General features: G+C 42.9%; 1 protein-coding gene across 4 annotated transcripts in view; it reads left to right on the forward strand.

Annotated features, from left to right (window-relative positions):
• Nucleotides 1-19,712, forward strand: part of net1 (neuroepithelial cell transforming 1) — a 79,468-nt gene that overhangs the window by 24,765 nt on the left and 34,991 nt on the right. For 3 of the 4 annotated variants that reach the window (XM_056424368.1, XM_056424371.1, XM_056424370.1), the window contains exons 3-4: nucleotides 4,654-4,741; nucleotides 17,387-17,460. In XM_056424368.1, the coding sequence (XP_056280343.1) occupies nucleotides 17,399-17,460 (62 nt within the window). In that variant the 5' untranslated portion in view covers nucleotides 4,654-4,741; nucleotides 17,387-17,398. The remainder of the gene's footprint in view (nucleotides 1-4,653; nucleotides 4,742-17,386; nucleotides 17,461-19,712) is intronic. The other variant, XM_056424369.1, reaches the window with a different exon arrangement.

Here is a 19,712-nt window from a genome sequence, read left to right on the forward strand (position 1 = left end):
AATGTTCCAAAGATACTGAAGAATTGACACAAGCATTGATAATTGGGAAAAAAACATGAACACCTTTTCCACAGCCGTGCACATTGCATGATGGGAATCTTCTCACGGATTGCCTGTGTCGTGATTGGTCCATTCGGTACACACACATTGTGCTCTTCCCTGAGGTTCCCTCCATTGTTGTTCCAAGAGATGGAGATAAACACAAGGAGAAAGAAGCAGAAGTTGAAGCAGCTAGGGATTGTGGGTAAAAATATCTGCGACTGTAACAGGCGACGTGAGGGATGAGTCGGGTGGATGTGAGGACACACACACATACAGTGGTTAGTGGTGACGCATGACGATGAATACGTTGTGTCGTCTCTCTCTGTGTGTGTGTGTGTGTATGTGTGTGAGGGTAACATCTCTGTGGTTTCCCACCATCGAGACTGAAGTCACCCCTCTGAATTCCAGACCACTAACTCACTTCCTTTTGTGAAATAGCACCTGTCAAACACACACACACACACACACACACAAAGCAAGCCGCTGTGTGTGAGGGTAAACCACAGGCATGTGTTTTATGTTATTTGTGCGTTTCTCTGTGATTTGAGACAGTGAAGGTTGTGTACAGTAGTAGCAATTCTCTCTCTCTCACACACCCACACACTCATGCACACTTTCTGAAAGCACCCTTTCTTCTTAAATCTCTCTCCCTGATAGGCCGATCGGAAGGCTTGTTTGTTGCCTGTTGAGTCAGAGCTTTGATGGCGTGATGAATGTAAAGAGGTGCCGACCTTCATTTCTCTCTCTGAGTATAGATGTGTGTGTGTGTGTGTGTGTGTCTGTGTGTGTGTATTGTTCAGTACAGCATGTTTAATGAGTTTCTTTTCAGTGAGGATTCACAGATTATATATATCGGTGTATTGGTGCGCGATTCTTGCACCTTCCGCCAAAAAAAAAAAAGCGCTTGTTTGTGTTTTTATTATGACATTTTCTTGGCAAACATGTAATTATATATATATATACACACCCAAACACACGCACACGCACACACACACGTATACTCAGAGAGAGAAATTAAAAGCTATGAAGGTTGGCTCCTCTTTACATTCATTTATTGTTTGATATATGAAATCCTTTCTGACCAAGCGGCTGGGCTGACATATTACTAAAGCTAGCATGCTAGTTTGTTGATTAGCTTCATAGTGGTTATGTTAGACAAGGTGTTTTTATCAAAAGGTATTAACAAGCCATCAGTATGTGTACCAATGCCATAGCAACAGCTAGTGGACTAAGATCCTTATAAACTAAACAGACTGACGGGAAGTCACGTCAGTAGCGGCTAAAACGAGTATAGCTTACTTGTGTGTGTGGCACTTCTGCACCTTTGCCCTGCATTGCAACAACTTCGCATTCATAAAAGCTTTATTACCCCCCCCCCCACACACACACACACACACACACACACAGACACACCCATACACACACACACTCACACCTCCACCGCTTCATCTCGACATCCTGTAAGCTGACCGCTGCATTGTTGTTCCTGCTCTATTTTGTTGTTGTTCATGTGTGTGTGTGTTTGTGCGTGTGTGTGTGTGCGCGTAGTTATGTGTGTGTGTGTGTGGGTAAACAGGGGCCTCATTCTGTCAGAAGGTTAATCTCTGTAGAGGATAAACTATCACTCGGCATCATTAGTGAGAAACCTGCTCATCGCTCAGGTCAAAAGTCTCTCTCTCTCTCTCTCTCCCACACACACACACTCGTAAAAGCTTCGACCCAGCTGCTCGTGGATCATGCGCTCTCTAATTGGCGACGCGGCTCCTGTTTTCTCCGCTCTCGCCTCCCTTTCTGAGCATCTTATGTTTACTTCCGTGACCCAGATCACACACGCACACACACACACACACAAACACACTCACACACACACAACAACAACAAACAACGAAATGTATAGCGTGTCACATGCAGGCTCCAGCTATCTTTTCATATACATGTAAGTTAAAGCAGCTTTCTCTGTTTGCCATTCAGTTCCTATGTTGGAGGCTACAGGAGGGCGGGACTTCTTATTTGACAGACATGTGTGTGGTCCTGCTCGGGTTGTCTGTTCAATTCCTATACACTGTTCCTGATATCCTGTGTTGCTGAAATCCTGCACAAGCCGCCTGGTAAAATGAAAATCACACAATCAAACACACTCAACGTTTTTGTGTGTGTGTGTGTTGAGGAGCTGCTGAAGGAGAAACAGAAAGAAAACTTTCGCAGTCACACCCACTGACACACACCCACCGACACACACACACAGATCCAGAGTCCGCTCGTAAGTGGGTGTGTGCTTGCTCCTCCTTAACTCACATTTTTCTGGCTTATTTCATGGAGACACACCCACCTTGTTGTGTAAGAAAGGACACACACACACATGGAGGAAGAGAGGGAGAGTGGATCTCTGTCACTGTCAGTATGCAGAGAGAGGCAGCGGCCACTACTAGCTCGGTTGGAGGATGGGGGAACACTTTCCTCTGGTAGATTATTGTGGCCACATTCTGGAGAAAGAAAGGAATGTTGTTCCTGAAGGGGAACGCTGGGAGGAGAGAGAGGAGTGAGTACAATGCTGAAGGTTTATGTTCTGCAGGTGGGTGGGTGTCGCGGGTTTGTTTACCGCGTGCTCTCCACACACGAGAGGCTGTCAGAGGATGACAATAAGTACGTGAATGATGTCTTTCTAAAAAATACCAGCATTCATTTAATATTGGAATATTAAATCTGCACTCATCAATATATATGCGTATATATATATATATATATATGTGTTTTTTTACAACAGATCAAATGAGTGTAATGTGAAAGTGGTCGCTCGCAGTTATGTCAGATGTAATGTTTAAAAAAAAAATAGTGCTGCTTTAAAATAAAATACAACACACATTATAACATTATAACTTTAACCTGTCGTCGTCAAACAAAAAAATCCAACATTTATCTTAAATGTACAATATGAAGGAAAAAAACAATGTTTATAAAGTCTATCAAAAGTAGACAGAAATAGCGAAATGCCAAGCAATCTGCGAAATGAACTTCCCGCTGTATTGAAGAAGACTTGAAACTAGAGATTGAGACATAAACTCATGTTTACAATGTTTACTGAGGGAAAAATCAAGAGCAGTAGAGTCATCTATATCGACTTCTATACAACCAGAGGAGTTATCCCCTGGTGGTCAGTAGAGCGAATGCAGCTTTAACACATGAAGCATTGACTTCTATACAACCAGAGGCGTCGCCCTCTGGTGGTTAGTAGAGGGAATGCAGCTTTAACACGAAGCATAGACTTCTAAACAACCAGAGGAGTCGCCCCCTGGTGGTCAGTAGAGATAATGCAGTCCCAAATTGACTTCACCTTTCAGACCTTCCAGCAAGATACACATAAACCGCTATCTATACAACATGCACAATGAAGTGTGGATTCTGCTTTTAAAGTTGTTGTATGGAGTAGCTGTTAGAAGCAGGAACCCAAAACACTCAAGACTAAACTGGTCGACACTCAGACAGACTCCGGAAAGTGCTGCCTGTGTTGAGGCAACTGCCCGCTCACTCTAAGTATGTTTAAACTCTACTCCAGTGTAAGTTTGTCCTTCTTTGTTCTTCCACATTAGGCCTTACATCAGGGTCATTTAAAGTATAATACCAGTAGCATGCGCTATATCCATATATGTGTCTACTGGTAGTGTTTCTCACTCGGCTGTGCATGACAGATGAACCCACACTTGATTTTGTCCTATTTGCCAGACATTCAGAGGGGAATTTCCACCTAACGCTAATCACTGATGCATTCGTCTAAATGCCCAACCCTAATTCCTCCCCGCTTACCTTCACAGTCGGTCCAGGGCAAGGGATCGGAGCTGAAAACATGTTTTTCACCAAACCCCGCTAACATTTGATACCGGACCATTAAAAGGAGCGCCCTCTGGCTGAATCCAGAGTTGGATACGCAAGCCTAACTCACACCATTTCCTGCCGGGGCGGGAGCTGGCGAGCACTTTGCTTGAGTTGGAAGTAGCGGCGGAGTCACAGCGAGGGTGTGTGTATGTGCTGTGGTGGGCGTACTGATGTGTGTGTGTGTGTGTGTGTGTCTGTGATCAGATTAGATCAAAATGTTCTTTGTGAGGTTGAGGAAGAGACTCAAACTGTTTGTACTACATCAATGGATCCAGTGCTGATCCTTGCTTGGGTTTTCTGAAAGTCCAGTTCTACTTGTTTACAGGCCGGTCCGACATGGGGCGGGATGAAGGGATGGCAAGAGCCGTCCCTCCAATCGGACGGGGTCAGACAGGAATGGCAATATACGAAATGCATTGGGACGCTCTGGCAGGGAGAACAGGAAATGACACGGGAAGGTTTAACAATGGCGTTTCACAAGTTTCAAATTACGCAAACAAGATCAATCTCACCCTCAAGCTCTTATTGGCTGGATATGAGCTACAGAAATTCAGTCGGACTGAAGTCGTGAGTAGAGCGTATCTATTCGCAAAAGGAGAAATCGATGTGAAATCAATGTGGACCAAATGTTGTCATGGCTGTGGAATTAGGGTGAGGTGCCGGCAGACATTCTGATTAATAATTTGTGATAAAGGCAGGGCCATCGAACCGCCATATTTTCTGTTTACTCCAACCATGCAGAACAAGAAGAAGACATAAGCGGAGAGGTTGAGTTGTGTGACTCCATGTGGGAACAAACCGATACAGCACCCACCTGCAGCTGAAAACAGTAAGTCATGTTGTTGTATAGTATAATACCACATATATATATATATACTTACTGTTTTCAGTAGAAAAGTATCATCACCCCATCTGTCCAATATATATGTCTATACTATATATAAGTCATGTTTCATTCGTTGTATAGTATAATACAAAATATATATTCTATATTTATATATTGACAAATAGGGTGACGATACTTTCCCACTGAAAACAGAGAGCTCCCGTTGTTTCCTTTGAGACGACACACTGATTCGAGGGTGGAGCGATTAAACATATCGGGAAAACGGTGATGCTAGTAGTTTTGCTAACCGTAGCCATGTTCGCCGCTGACGCAGAAAGTTAAACTATTAGAGTGACTGAAAGGAATTGTTGATCGTTTATTATTTTACAGCTAGCTATTTTGCTAACTAGCCGTCTTGGCTATGCCAAAGCAGTGAACCAATGCAGAGATAAATAAAATGCCACAAATAGTTTATTCTTCTGCTAGCGGCAACTAACCCCTAAGGCTAAACTATTAGCAACATTTTCTATCCGTTTCTAAAACGCTTTTCCCGTATTGTCTCTTTTTTTCTTTGCGAGGATATAGCTGAATATTCTGCCATTGAATGAGGCTTTCACTATGAGAAGATGTGTGCAAACATATACAATTGTAGTACAAATGAAATCACCTGGCCAAAGTCCCCCATCATGGGTTGGATTTTTTTAACATTTAATTTATTCTATATAGCCCAATATCACAAATTGTCTTCAAAGGGCTTTACAATCTGTACACATACATCATCCCTGACCTTTGACCTTACATCGGATCAGGAAAAAGTCCCCAAAAATCGAGAGAAAAAACATTCGCAGGGAAAACAGGGAATAAACTTTCAGGAGAGCAACAGAGGATGATCCCTCTCCAGGATGCACAGAAGCAAGAGATGACATGCAGTGCTGCCGCTAGCCATGTTGGTGCCCTAAGCATAACTCCTTCATGATGCCCCCCCTGAGATAGGAAAGGGCACCCACAGAATGATGCACATTCTAAATACATTAATAGAGTAGGCAATACTTGTCCCTCTGTTTACTCAAATCTAATCTCTTTTATAAATGGTTCAGTAGAATGAAGGATTATGTCCACGCTGTCTAAACGTAGGCCGGCGGTTGATGGCGTCCCTCTGCGCCCATCAGTCTGTCATCAAGGCCTTGCGGCCATTGTCGTCTCCGAAACCTCCGTAGAGTTGGGCGGTCAAAATCCGACTAAAAACCCCCAGTTCCTGTTTCGATGAAACAAAAAGGCCTTTTGTCTGACTGACACACACTCGCATTTTAAAATAATAAAATACACAAATGAAGTTTTGACTGGCGCAGAACGCCACTTCTTCAAACACACCAACCACAGTCTGTCAGGAGGTGTCACGGATGTCGCAGCGAGAGAGGACCCAAATGCCGACATAACTTCTGCAAAAAACAATATTTAATCCAACAAACCAGACAGGACGACAAAAACACAGACCAAACGGAACAAAGCCACACTGGGAATGAGACAAACAGGGTTTAAATACACAGGCAAGGTGAGAGGATTGGACAGCGGGGAACGAGACACAGGTGGACACAATGAGGGCGGGGCCAGCAATCACACAGAAGGAAACAATCAGGGCCAGGGCAGACAGAAGACACAAGGACTTCAAAACAAGACACAAAACAAGACACAAACTCCAGATCATGACACAGTCTCTCTAAATAATTCTAGTTTCTTGCCATCCTTGTTCTGTTATTGGGGTTATTATTCAGGTCACAGTCAATAGTTCCAGATCATTAGGATGAATCAACCAAGTGTACATTATCTGTCTGTTGGTTATCAAGTCCTGTGACATATAGGACATTGGATCTAGAACTTGTTCAAACCGGCCTCGGTATGCTTGGAACAACGTGTTTGGTAGATTGTCGAACCGTGTCGGACGCCGATGTTGACATCGGAAGGGGGCCGTGGTTGGGAATATTTGGACATTTCACCCAAAACAAAAAATCTGCCTTGCATTACAAAAATCTTGAACTTCTTTTCTGATAATCTTTACCTCACTTTTCACTTGTCACGTGTACCACCGAGCGTGACGTGATGAATATTCGGATGAGAGGCTATCAGAAACATGTGAGATTTATTGTGTCAAAATCATAAAGAAACAGATTTCTCATAGTGGGATGGGGAGGCGTCCTTTAAGACCATGCCGAACCCCCTTTTCTCAGAGGTTCATATCAATCTCTGCCTTGCCTGTCTGACACATATTCTAGATGTGCGTTAGCTAGGCATTAGCATCAGTGCTGATTCATTCACCATCAGCTTTTATCAGTTTCTTGCTTTGAGACGTTTCATATCCAGCTGCCATATTTCAAGTAAGGTGTGGAAGCACCTGCGGAGGTCGGGGTCTTTCATGGTGACACTCATTTCAAGTCATATGTAATTTATTTGCAAGAAAGAACCAGACTTCCAAAAGCCAATGACATAGCTCTCCCCGGTAGGATCAACCATCCATTACACCTCCGGCTGTCCTCGCATACTTTCAAATTGTGTTTTTCCTAGATTTCCTTAATTGTTGGAATACTGCTAGTCTTTGCTTTGTGTTCAGCTTTGCCCTCAATAAACTGCCAGGACTCACTGAGGCCGTTTGTGATGTGTGTTGGTCTTGGCTCTAGGTTGACGCCAACAGAGCGATATTCATATTTGAAACCTGACGGTTCCAAAAGTTCAGTGGCTGTTTGTGGACGTTAATTATTAATGACATTGTACCGAATGCTCATTCATTTCCTCAAGGTGTAGAGGAGGCCATTGAAACAGAACTCTCCCTGAGGTCTGATTGGTATATTTTCCATCCAGTGGCGTAATGGGAATGACATTATTGATTTTTTGTCAGAGGGGAATGGCTCCGGAATGTTCCGCCATTGTTTGTGAGGAGAAAGTTGGCATAGGGTCTTCATAAGGAAAGAGACGGATAAATAATGTCTCAAAGTGAGGAGACTTTGGTTCTGACACAACTTCTTAGACTAGTTTGTATTTTGGAGAAATGTGTATGAAATACTGCACACAACCGTTCCCTGTAGAATATTTGATGCTGCAGCATGACAGGGTCACCATATAAAACTCTAGAGGCTAACAAGTTAGCAAACGGTTACACGTTCAGCAGATGGGGAGCGACATTAACATTCATTTGGAATCGTGATGATTGTTTTGGTTTCCGCCATATCCCGAGAAAAGCAATCAGTCTCTTTAGCTGATTGCTAACTGTGTTGGAAAACTGATGATATGAAAGATCCCTAAACAAACTGTAGGGCTGCAGCTGCAACGGCCATTTAGATTTTTGAATAATCTATTAATTATTGAGATAAATAACTTGGATTATGAATCAAACAATGACTCAATGGCTCTTCTTTAGCTCCTGTATCAGCTTTTAACAGATCTTACAGTTTTTTTCGATTGCTAAGCGACAGTGGGCACAACTGGAGTCACATGTTCAAAACTCTAACCACAGTCTGCACAGCAGCAGCTCATGTGGACCAAACTCTAGTTTGTTTTTCATTGCTTGAACACAGTTTTCAAAACTCTAACACTTATCCCATGACTTTAACCACAACCTGCACAACACTGTGGATCTACAGCACTTTGTTCAAATGCTAACACCGTGCTGTCAACACTGTGAACCACACATTCAAAACGGAATACATTTCAGCCTGGTGCCTTTCAAACACTGCTGATTGCAATTTCAGCTGAAAGGCTAAGCAGGTGTCTTGTTTTAGACTTGTTAGTGAACACACACATATATATATATATTACAGTATATATAGGTAGAGCTCAGAAAGACTCATTTTGGAAATGGAACAAGGAAGATGGGTTCGTGGAGGGAGAAGGGTGGCAGGGAGAGGGCGGATGCGTGGAGGAAGACAAAGAGCTGTTATTCCAGATGAAATAAGGGCTACACTTATAGAGCATGTCGTGAACCATGGTCTCTCATTGAGAGAGGCAGGGTTGAGAGTGCAACCCAATCTGCAAAGATCCACAGTGGCATCTGTAATGCGAATTTTCCATCATACAAACAGGTGAGAGTTACATCCTTACAGTAAGTAAATGAAAACATTACAGGAATCTATTTTATATTGCAATTATAGAATATATAGACAGATATATTACAGTAAATTTGACTGTAAAATATATTTTTACAACAGGACCCAAAGGCTGCCCCCAACAGGGGGAAGAGGAAAAATATTTTCAGATGCGCAGGAAAATGCTATTGTTGACATGGTTGTTGTCAACAATGCAATAAAACTGCGGGAGATTAAAGATAGAGTGCTGGCTGATAATGATATATTTGAAAATGTTAATTCTGTCAGCACAACAACTATTGCTCGAGTCCTAAAGAAACACCAAGTTACAATGAAACATATATACACTGTACCGTTCGAGAGAAACAGTGAACGGGTAAAGAAAAAAGATTCCAATATGTCCAGGTAAGGCGTCTACACAGCTATAAAAAATATTTACAAAAAAAACACTCATTTCTACAGTAAAACTGTGCACTGTTTTCAGAGAGTAATGGAGGTGGAAGCACTGGAAAGACCACATTCATTTGTATTTATCGATGAAGCTGGATTTAACCTTGCCAAAACACGGCGCAGAGGAAGGAATGTTATAGGTCAAAAGGGCCACTGTGGGGCCACTGTGGGGTTCCAGGCCAAAGGAAATATCAATATCACCTGCACTGGCCAATGATGGTTTGCTTCTCAACACACCACTCATTGGCCCATACACACAGAAAGGCTCATAGCTTTCCTAGAACAGCTCTATGCTCAGCTAGTGCCAGCAGAACAGGGGAGCCAGTAAGAAACCCCAAGTTTTTGTCATAGTTTGCTATAACGTTGCATTGCACCACTCGGCAGCTGTCAGAGATTGGTTTGCAGCACATTGCAGATTCATGGTTTTGTACCTGCCTGCATATTCACCTTCCTCAACCCAATAGAGGTGATTTTCTCTGCCTGGTGGTGGAAAGTGTTTGGTCACCACCCACATGACCAAATGTCTCTTTTGTGAGGACACGAGTCCAGAGGACTGCCAGGGATGGATAAGGCACTCCAGAAGGTTCTTCCCTAGGTGCATGGCAAGAGAGAACATTAGATGTGATGTTGATGAAAACATGTGGCCTGATGCTGGAGAGAGGCAGGATTAGTCCCTCGATTATTTGTTCGAATTACAGTATGTACTTTTAGTTTCTACCTTTTTTTTCTCATTACTGTAATTCCGTAAATTTCTACAGACTATTGAAGCAAACTGCTAATTTTCATCTGCCTTAAAGAATTGTTATGTTCTAAAAAATTTAATAAATCATGTGAAAGAATGTCGCTCTTTTCTTTGAAGAAAATATTACTTTGTTTGAAGTCACTGAAATTGTTCAAACTGTAAAGATGAAAAGTTAGTATTTTCTGTATTGGTGTTTGATGCTAGTGTTTTTACTCTCAGTGTGTTCTGAGTGACAGTGTGTGTTACCTCAGTGAGGGTTGTGCATGTTGTTTGGGTGCACTGAGGTGATTTGAGCCATGTGTTAAGAGTTGTGTTGCTTGGAATGAGTTTTGCAGGTGATGTGAACTGTTTAGCTCAGGTGACTGTTGGTAGTGCAGACTGTGGTTAGAGTTTTGCACATGTGACTCCAGTTGTGCCCACTGTCGTTTAGCAATCGAAAAAAACTGTAACATGGTGACGCCTCATAGCTAATGTTGCTTATTGTGCTGTATTTGTTGTCGCTACACCAACTAATTCGTAACTCAATTTGACAACTAATTTGGAAAATATATTTTTGTTGCCTCTGTTGATTATCGGCCGTAACAATGGTTCGACACTACGACACCTTTCACCTTTCATCTTTGACCCTTACACTTTTAACCCAGTGTTCGTATCAAAGACGATTAATTTAATAACAGCTGCTTTACGGGCTGCACTTACTGTAACTTGTGCTGTGTTCACTGTGAGCATGTGGGACTGATGTTCCTGGATCATATTTTTATAGTTTGGGCTTGAGATCTGATGCTTGTGGTGACATCACGAAAGAGAAGTCACATGCCGAAAACAAAAAACTCCTACTTCTTGGTCCAACTTTGACCTATTGTATTTACCGTATACCAACTTGCACACATTTTTCCAGTGTAATGAGTAATAGTTATTAAAGTGTCCTGTTTACAAGACTTGGTTGAGTTGGAAACTTGGCCAGTTTAAATATAACGTCAAGCTTTCCACCGAACCAGCTTCTTGGTCCTCGGTGAATAGAAATGTCAACACACCCACATATCAGAGTCTCCACGTATCCAACGATGGACTCCTACTGCTACTAGTTCATCTGACATTGGCACACAGACTGTTTACACACCTTGACATACATTTTTCTCTCGTGAAATCAATTTGTCTCCAATTTCTAACAAAAACACTTACATGCCCCACGGCGCAATCAGACGTCAGAAGAGATATTTGGCTTCAGATGAAAATATTTCTGTGGAGTCATAGTGGCGACATGTCGGCAGACGGGTGTTTCCAGGAACCGCTCTGACTGTAACGGGACGCTCGTTGTGGGAAGCTGAGCCAAGAGGGAAGCAGAGGGGAAGTTGAAGATTTACAATTTGGCTTGTGGTTAGTGCTTTTGCTGACTAACTAAGTGTATATGTGTGTGTGTGTGTGTGCGTGTGTGTGTGTGTTTTTCTGAGTCACTCCGCTTTGTGGGCTTCAGGAGAAGTGTGTCAGACTCAAAAGCAACTGAAGTGTAATCCAGAAAGGTCTCAGGGGTGTTGTAAATTAGTGTGTGTGTTTTGCTGTGTGTGTGTGAGAGACATAATAAGAGGAGGGGGATGAGTAGGTTCTGTTATTAACAGAAGGAAATGACTAAAATGTTCGCTTTCCCGTAAATAGATGATGTGTCAAGATTGAAACTTTAAGTCTTGTTCCCTCTCTCTTACATGCACACACACACAAACGCACAAACACACAGACACACACAGATACACACATGCACACTGTATCTCAATCACTCTCTCTTTTTAAAACACCAGGGTGAAAGCATAATCATATAAACTCTCAGCCTGTATTCCAGATTGAGTGGCTGTTGTCATGACAACATACACATCTACCCCATCCATCTATCATCCGTCCATCCCTCTATCTATCATCCATCTATCACCCATCAATATATCATCCATCCATCCATCTCTCTATCTATCATCCATCTATCACCCATCAATATATCATCCATCCATCCATCCCTCTATCATCATTGTCCGTCTATCATCCATCAATCTATCATCTATCATCCATCCGTCTACCCCATCCATCATCCATCCATCTATAATCCATCCATCCCTCTATCATCATTGTCCATATATCATCCATCTTTCATCATCCTTCATCCATCCATCTATCACCCATCCATCTATCATCCATCATCCATATTTCACCAAACCTTCATCCATCCATCTATCATCCATCAATCTATCATCAATCCATAATCTATTGATCTATCATCTATCTATCTGTCTCTCTATCATATATCCATTTATCTACATTGTCCATCTATCATCCGTCAATCTATCATCCATCCATTATCCATCATCTATCTATCAATATATCATCTATCTATCTATCTGTCTATCTATCATCCATCCATCATCTATCTGCCAATCTATCATCCATCCATCTATCATACATCCATCTATCATCCATCATCTATATCTATCTTTCTATATATCATCCATCCATCTGTTCATCTGTTCATCCACTGATGCATCCATCCATCCATCTGATATATGTCTTTACATGCCTGCTTCACTGTCTCTTAGCCCCGCCTCCAATTGGCCTGTTACAGTTTTTTTCATTTGCTAAACGACAGTGGGCACAACTGGAGTCACATGTGCAAAACTCTAACTACAGTCTGCACAGCAGCAGTTCATGTGGACCAAACTCTAGTTTGTTTTTCATTGCTTGAACACAGTTTTCAAAACTCTAACACTTATCCCACAACCTGCACAACACTGTGGATTTACAGCACTTTGTTCAAATGCTAACACACTGCTGTCAAAACTGTGAACCACACATTCAAAACGGAATAGAGTTCAGACTTATGCCTTTCAAACACGGCTGATTGCAATTTCAGCTGAAAGGCTAAGCAGGTGTCTTGTTTTAAACTTGTTAGTGAACACACACACACATATATATATATATATATATTACAGTATATCAGAAAGACTCATTTTGGAAATGGAACAAGGAAGACGGGTTTGTGGAGGGAGAAGGGTGGCAGGGAGAGGGCGGATGCGTGGAGGAAGACAAAGAGCTGTTATTCCAGATGAAATAAGGGCTCCACTTATAGAGCATGTCGTGAACCATGGTCTCTCATTGAGAGAGGCAGGTTGAGGGTTGAGGGTGCAACAAAAGTGTTTGGTCACCACCCACATGACCAAATGTCTCTTTTGGAAGCCATGTGTGCCGGATGTGAGGACACAAGTCCAGAGGACTGCCAGGGATGGATAAGGCACTCCAGAAGGTTCTTCCCCAGGTGGCAAGAGAGAACATTAGATGTGATGTTGATGAAAACATGTGGCCTGATGCTAGAGAGAGGCAGCATTAGCCCTCAATTATTTGTTCGAATTACAGTTTGTACTTTTAGTTTCTACCTTTTTTTTCTCATAACTGTAATTCCGTAAATTACTAAAGACTATTGAAGCAAACTGCTAATTTTCATTTACCTTAAAGAATTGTTATGTTCTAAAAAAATTCATAAATCATGTGAAAGAATGTCACTCTTTTCTTTGAAGAAAATATTACTTTGTTTGAAGTCACTGAAATTGTTCAAACTGTAAAGATGAAAAGTTAGTATTTTCTGTATTGGTGTTTGATGCTAGTGTTTTTACTCTCAGTGTGTTCTGAGTGACAGTGTGTGTTACCTCAGTGTGTGTTACCTCAGTGAGGGCTGTGCATGTTGTTTGGCTGCACTGAGCGTGTTTTGAGCCATGTGTTAAGTGTTGTGTTGCTTGGAATGAGTTTTGCAGGTGATGTGAACTGTTTAGCTCAGGTGACTGTTGGTAGTGCAGACTGTGGTTAGAGTTTTGCACATGTGACTCCAGTTGTGCCCGCTGTCGTTTAGCAAACGAAAAAAACTGTAAGATAGTTTATCCGTGGTCAGAGAGGAAGGCCTCGCGGCCAGGTCGTCTGGGAGTGGATCGGGTTCTGGGATCTGTTCCCGGACCGGAGCCCAAACAAAGCCAGATGTTTGAAATGCTCCAGAAGGAGAGAGAACAAATAGTTTTGTCCTGTCTCTCCTTTTCAAGGACGGGAAATAGTTTGAGGAGAAATACGTCAGCCTTGTTTGTGTTTTAGAAAAGGAACTCTTGAGGCGTCTCCTGTGATGTGGGCTTTCTTTCCAAAGGAATATGGATGTGCTGTGGGTACTGTGGTGGTCACTCAAAGGATCATATCGGTTACTTGTTTTGACACTTTTAAAATTATGCCAATAATGTAGATGGTCCATCATTTTGCCATTCTGAGCATGTTAGTCCTTCTGTGGCTTTGGTTTCGGTCAACAATGTCAACAGCACCGCTTTACTTCTGGATGTTATATCTACTTCCATCATCAAGTCAACACTTCCCCTAGTCCACACATTACACACATTACACACATTAGTCAAACCTTAGGACAGATGTCAACTCAACCTGGACTGAAGACATATTCAGTGTTCTTCAATATACTCTAAATTGATCAAGTCTTGGTAAACATTGGATATAAATATTGGTTCCTCTTTGGGTTGGTCAGTACCAGCAACACCTTTATATTACAACACAATACAAACATAGCTATAGTGTTGTTTTGATTTTCAGCTTTAAGAGGAGGATTGATGTATGGAGAGATGGATACTTGTGAAGTCAGTAAACCATGAATGGTATTTTGTTATTTTGTTATCGTCATTTATAGTGATATGTTTTCTTTATTAAGAAATGATAAAGAAATTAGTTTAGGGCCACTAGCAGGACTTTTGTTTCCAGTATTAAAAGCGTTTCATCCTTATTTTATCAAATGTTTCCATATCTTCGTCGTGCTACTTTACACCAGAGAGCAAAGGAAGTCTGCGCCAGGAAAAATAACAACAATCATTCTGAATCGTCAGGTTCATGTCGTCTGGGTCGCCTTTTGTTTTCCACGCCGAGGGTTTGAAATGGCGCAAGAAATGCAGTCGACAAAAGGCCACGGGGAACTGTAACATCCAGTGTGTGTGTGTGTCTCTGTGTGTGTATCTATGTCTCTGTGTGTGTGTGTCTGTGTGTCTGTCTCTGTATGTGTGTGTGTTTGTGTGTGTCTCTGTGGGACTCTGTGTGTGTGTGTGTGTGTGTGTGCCTGTGTGTGTGTCTCTGTATGTATGTGTGTGTGTGTATGTGTGTGTATGTATCTGTGTATGTCTCTGTGTGTGCGTGTGCCTGTGTGTGCGTCTGTGTGTGTGCCTGTGTGTGTGTGTCTGTGTGTGTGTGAGCCTGTGTGTGTATGTGTCTCTGTATGTGTGTGTGTATGTGTGTGTATGTATCTGTGTGTGTCTCTGTGTGTGTGCGTGTGCCTGTGTGTGTCTCTGTATGTGTATGGGTGTATGTGTGTCTCTGTGTGTCTCTGTCTGTGTGTGTGTGTGTGTGTTTGTGTGTGTGTGTGTGAGCCTTGCTGACTTAAAGTATCCTCATGCTCCTTAGTTGAGATTGATACTCTCCGCCCCGCCGCTCACATTAGCATAACTCTACATAACCCGCCTCCCTCCGGGCTTTCCACTCTGCACGACCTCCATCTGAACCGCAGTAACGCAGCGCAGGAAGCCGGTGCTGTACACACCATGACGGCATGAGCCGCTTCATGGTGACATCACCAACTGGAGGAACAGCGGCGGTCTGTCTCAGATGTGTGTCTTTTCGTGTGTCTATTAATCCAGATGTTGGTTCACAGAGATATTAAAAAGGTTGAGATAACAAGATCGATTGTCTCAAATTATTTTTCTTTCAAGTCTTCATGCCATACTACGGACTAGATTGAGGAGGCTCTGATAACAAGGGGTCAAAACTTCGAGATTTATCTTATGTTATCTGATTTTGATAAGTCTTCCAGAGATGATGCAACCCATTCCAGGATAATGATCCTGGTACTGGGCAGGTTAGTGGGCAGTGGGCAGTGGGTTCATCACAGCGTTGTTGAGGCTTGGAATGGGTATGATCAGATCCAGAGTGTTGAAAGTGAACCAAACTAACAACAAACAACGAGTGGGTGGATACTATGAAGCCCCGTGGAGCTGTGGAACTGTCTGTTACGTCTCTGGGGATTAGTCACTTCCTGTAACCGGCAGTCATATGACTTATTTTTAATTTCTAGCATATTTTGTTGGCGCAGCTTTCATTTCTTTTGATAAAATTTCCATGAAAATTGCCACAGTATGTGTTTGCTTTGATTAGAACGGTGTGTACCACTAAATTAGTGTGAAAGGTCATCTGTGGGTACCTATGTGATTGACCAATGGGGACCTCCATCACCTAATCGTTATGAACCGATTCTGCAAGTCATGTTTTTTTCATACTGCACTTGCAACCTCATCTGCCCTCTCTCCTGCAGCAGCCACTGGGCGGTTTCATGCCACCACAGCGCATATGTCTCCTTCAGGAAATGAATGTTAAGTGATATTTATTGCAAGTGAAGACGATAGTTACTGAAGGCATTAGAGCCTCAAATGGGGTCCTGGGACGTCCGCTTTATGAGGAATAGATTAATAATGCGCTCATTTCACTCCAGAGGAATTGAGAGTCAAAGTAATGACGTTAGATTACAGGAGCCAATGTCTCTGTAATTTCCCCCCAAAATCTAATTAATTTTTAAAAAAGGAATTCATGCACAAAGCTGAGAAAAGCAAATGTGTTTTAATTTGCCATATATTACCCCGAAACAGTCATGTTTTCTTTCTATTTTTCTTGTTGTTGAATAGTCAGTCGTGTGTATGCCTATTATACACAAGTAAAGTAAGTAAACTATAAAAACAAATATTAAACTAAATGAATAATTTCTTATACCATACACGGAAATGCATGATGATTTCTGGGTAACACAAATGCTGATGTTTGACAATGGTGTGTGTGTGTGTATGTGTGCCCTAGTGGCCACCGGACTGAACTGCATGTGGTCTCAGACGCCGATTCAATACGTGACAAAAACAATCCAATTTGGGTATTTTTAACTAAGTGGACACCACGAGCTGAGGGAGAGTCTTGCAGCATCATCTTTTCATAATATTTTACATAATTGCATGGTGACGAGGATTTAAACACTGAATGTTTGTTTTCCAGTGAAGCCCGTCACTGACACTGTGACACATCCTGAGCATCTCTTTGATCCCCTCCCTCCTCCCACCCTGGCCAACCGAAAGCTGTAGCTTAGTTGGATAACGACGACTCACAGAAGACGCTTATTTGACCCCCAACAAAAAGATGTTATGAAAGGGGCCGATTAGCTGCGCAGTGGAACCGTTACACCGTGACTCAGCAGAACTGGAACCAAGGGTCCAAAAAAAAGAAACCTTACATAAATTCTCAATCGTCAGTGTGTAACATCATTTCTGCCTCTATATCTTGCAGGCGCCTAGACGGATGGAGCGCCTCGGGAGGATGACATCACTGTCACCCGTGGGAGCCGGAAGGCCAGGGGGTGGGTAGGTGTGTGTGTGTGTGTGTGTGTCACTTCCTGTAAGAGAATAGAACAGGAAACCGGAGTGAGAGTCGACAACAAGCGCTCGCCTCACCTTCACAAGGGAACCTTTCTCCCCTCCAAGCAAAAAAGAGTGTGTGTGCCTGTGTCTGTGTGTGTGTGTTTTTTGTATAGCTGTCTTTGGGGGCGGCTTTAGCTCAGTGGGGTAAGAGGGCCGTCCTTCAACCGCAAGGTCGTGGGTTCGATCCCCGCTCTTCCCATTAGCTGCAAGTCGAAGTGTCCTTGAGCAAGGCACTGAACCCCCAATTGCTTCCCGGGCGCTTCACCGCAGCCCACTGCTCCTTAATAACTAAGGATGGGTTAAATGCAGAGAACTAATTTCCCCTTGGGGATTAATAAAAGTGTATATTTAAAAATTTAAATTTAAATTTATTTTTTAGAGCACATCGGTCCTCATATTAACTCTTATTTTAAAGAAAAGAACACGGAAATGCCTTTTTCTTATTTTTAAATCACAGGAACATTTTGTTGATGTCATATGTGATGTTGAGGATTGACTCTCTGTTGCTGTGTTGGACTGCAACAGCTGACCCTGACCTTTGACCTCCCGCAGCCACATCATAAAGTAACATCTTTCCCAGTGTTGCATGGAAGCTTCTGGAAACATCATCTCGCCCTCCTGTGGCAGTCAGCAGAATTGCAAGACTCCGACAGTGTTTAACCACATGTGACAGCATGGTGAAATATTGTGTGGTCGGTTTATGTAGACGTCAGTGTGTGTGTGTGTGTTTGTGTGGGCTATCTGTTTCCAGCCTCCTCTCCATCCACTGCCTACCCCCTGCTGTCCCTTAACCCTCTCTGCCCCCACCCGTTGACCTCATTAACCTGTCACTGGTCACCTTACACTCTTCAAACAACTATAAGAGCCTCTGGGAACAAAGCAGCATTTACCGCGGCCTCGTTGTCATGACGACAATACTGGTTACATAAGTACCGGGCGCCGGTTCCCACAGACGGATGGCTCACGGAGGAGGCCTTTGTGCTGTGACACGAGACACCACACACACACACACACACACTCTGCTGGTATGTCAAAGACGTGTGATGAGCCACGTGACCCAAATATGGTGTAATACAAAGTCAGCACACGTCATATATAGATATGCATATGTTTGTGATGTCCTGAATGAGGCTTCAGCATGGAGCTGACAACTCTGAACCGCCCGGTGCCGTCAGCCTTGTTTGTTGTGATGTAAGCTCAGTTTGAATTTCTCTTTTCTCTTGCCACCGGAGGCAAATGTTCACGTGCCAGCTGTCCACGTCGCTGTGCCGCTATGACAACCACGTTCACGTTTAAGAAAGATTTCCTCAGAAAACGAAGCGGTGTCACGTTTTTTTGTTGTACTGCAGGGAGGACGTCGGCCTGAAAGTAAAGGGTGAACCGCCTCGACGGCCAATGGTGAGGGGCTTTTTTTAAGCAGAGATTTGCAATGTCTCCCTGTTTATGTGGTTGCATTGTTTTTACTACCGTGTTGTGATTTTGGGCCTTAATACGCACAACATCTGTCAGATCTCTATAACCCCTCGTATTTTACGGTGTCTTAAAAAACACTTCCTTCAAACTCAAAATCAATCGGATAGAAGTCATCGTCGCGGCCACAGGAAGCCAGAAGAGACAAACCAAACACTGGCTCGAGGGAGAGCGCTTCATATTTACAGTTACCCGTAGGCCCCTGCAGACCTTCGGAAGTTTGGGGAAACTCGTGTAAGGAGATCAAAGCCGTGGTGCCGCCGGCTCTCGTCTGCCTTCCGCCTTCCACCTTTTCCTGCCTTCTGCCTTACACCTTTTTCTGCCTTTCACCTTCCGCCTTCCGTCTCCCGCCTTTTTCCGTGTCCAACCTTTTTCCGTGTTCCGTCTCCCGCCTTTTTCCGTGTCCAACCTTTTTCCGTGTTCCGTCTCCCGCCTTTTTCCACCTTACACGTTTTTCTGACTTCGGCCTTCCAACTTCCGCCTTTTTTCACCTTCTACCTTTTTCTGCCTTCGACCTTCCACCTTCCACCTTTTTCAGCCTTCCACCTTTCCGCCTTTTCCCACCTTTTCCCACCTTTTTTCACCTTTTATTTCCTTCTGCTTTCCTCTTTTTTCCGCATTCCGCCTTTTTCTGCCTTCCTTCAATTGTATTACTTTGAGATAATTTACAATACATTTATTTGTTTGTTGACTTATTTGAATGTTTCCCTCAACTCTCAATTATT

This window comes from Pseudoliparis swirei, chromosome 10 (genome assembly GCF_029220125.1).
Source record: "Pseudoliparis swirei isolate HS2019 ecotype Mariana Trench chromosome 10, NWPU_hadal_v1, whole genome shotgun sequence".
NCBI classification, from domain to species: domain Eukaryota; kingdom Metazoa; phylum Chordata; class Actinopteri; order Perciformes; family Liparidae; genus Pseudoliparis; species Pseudoliparis swirei.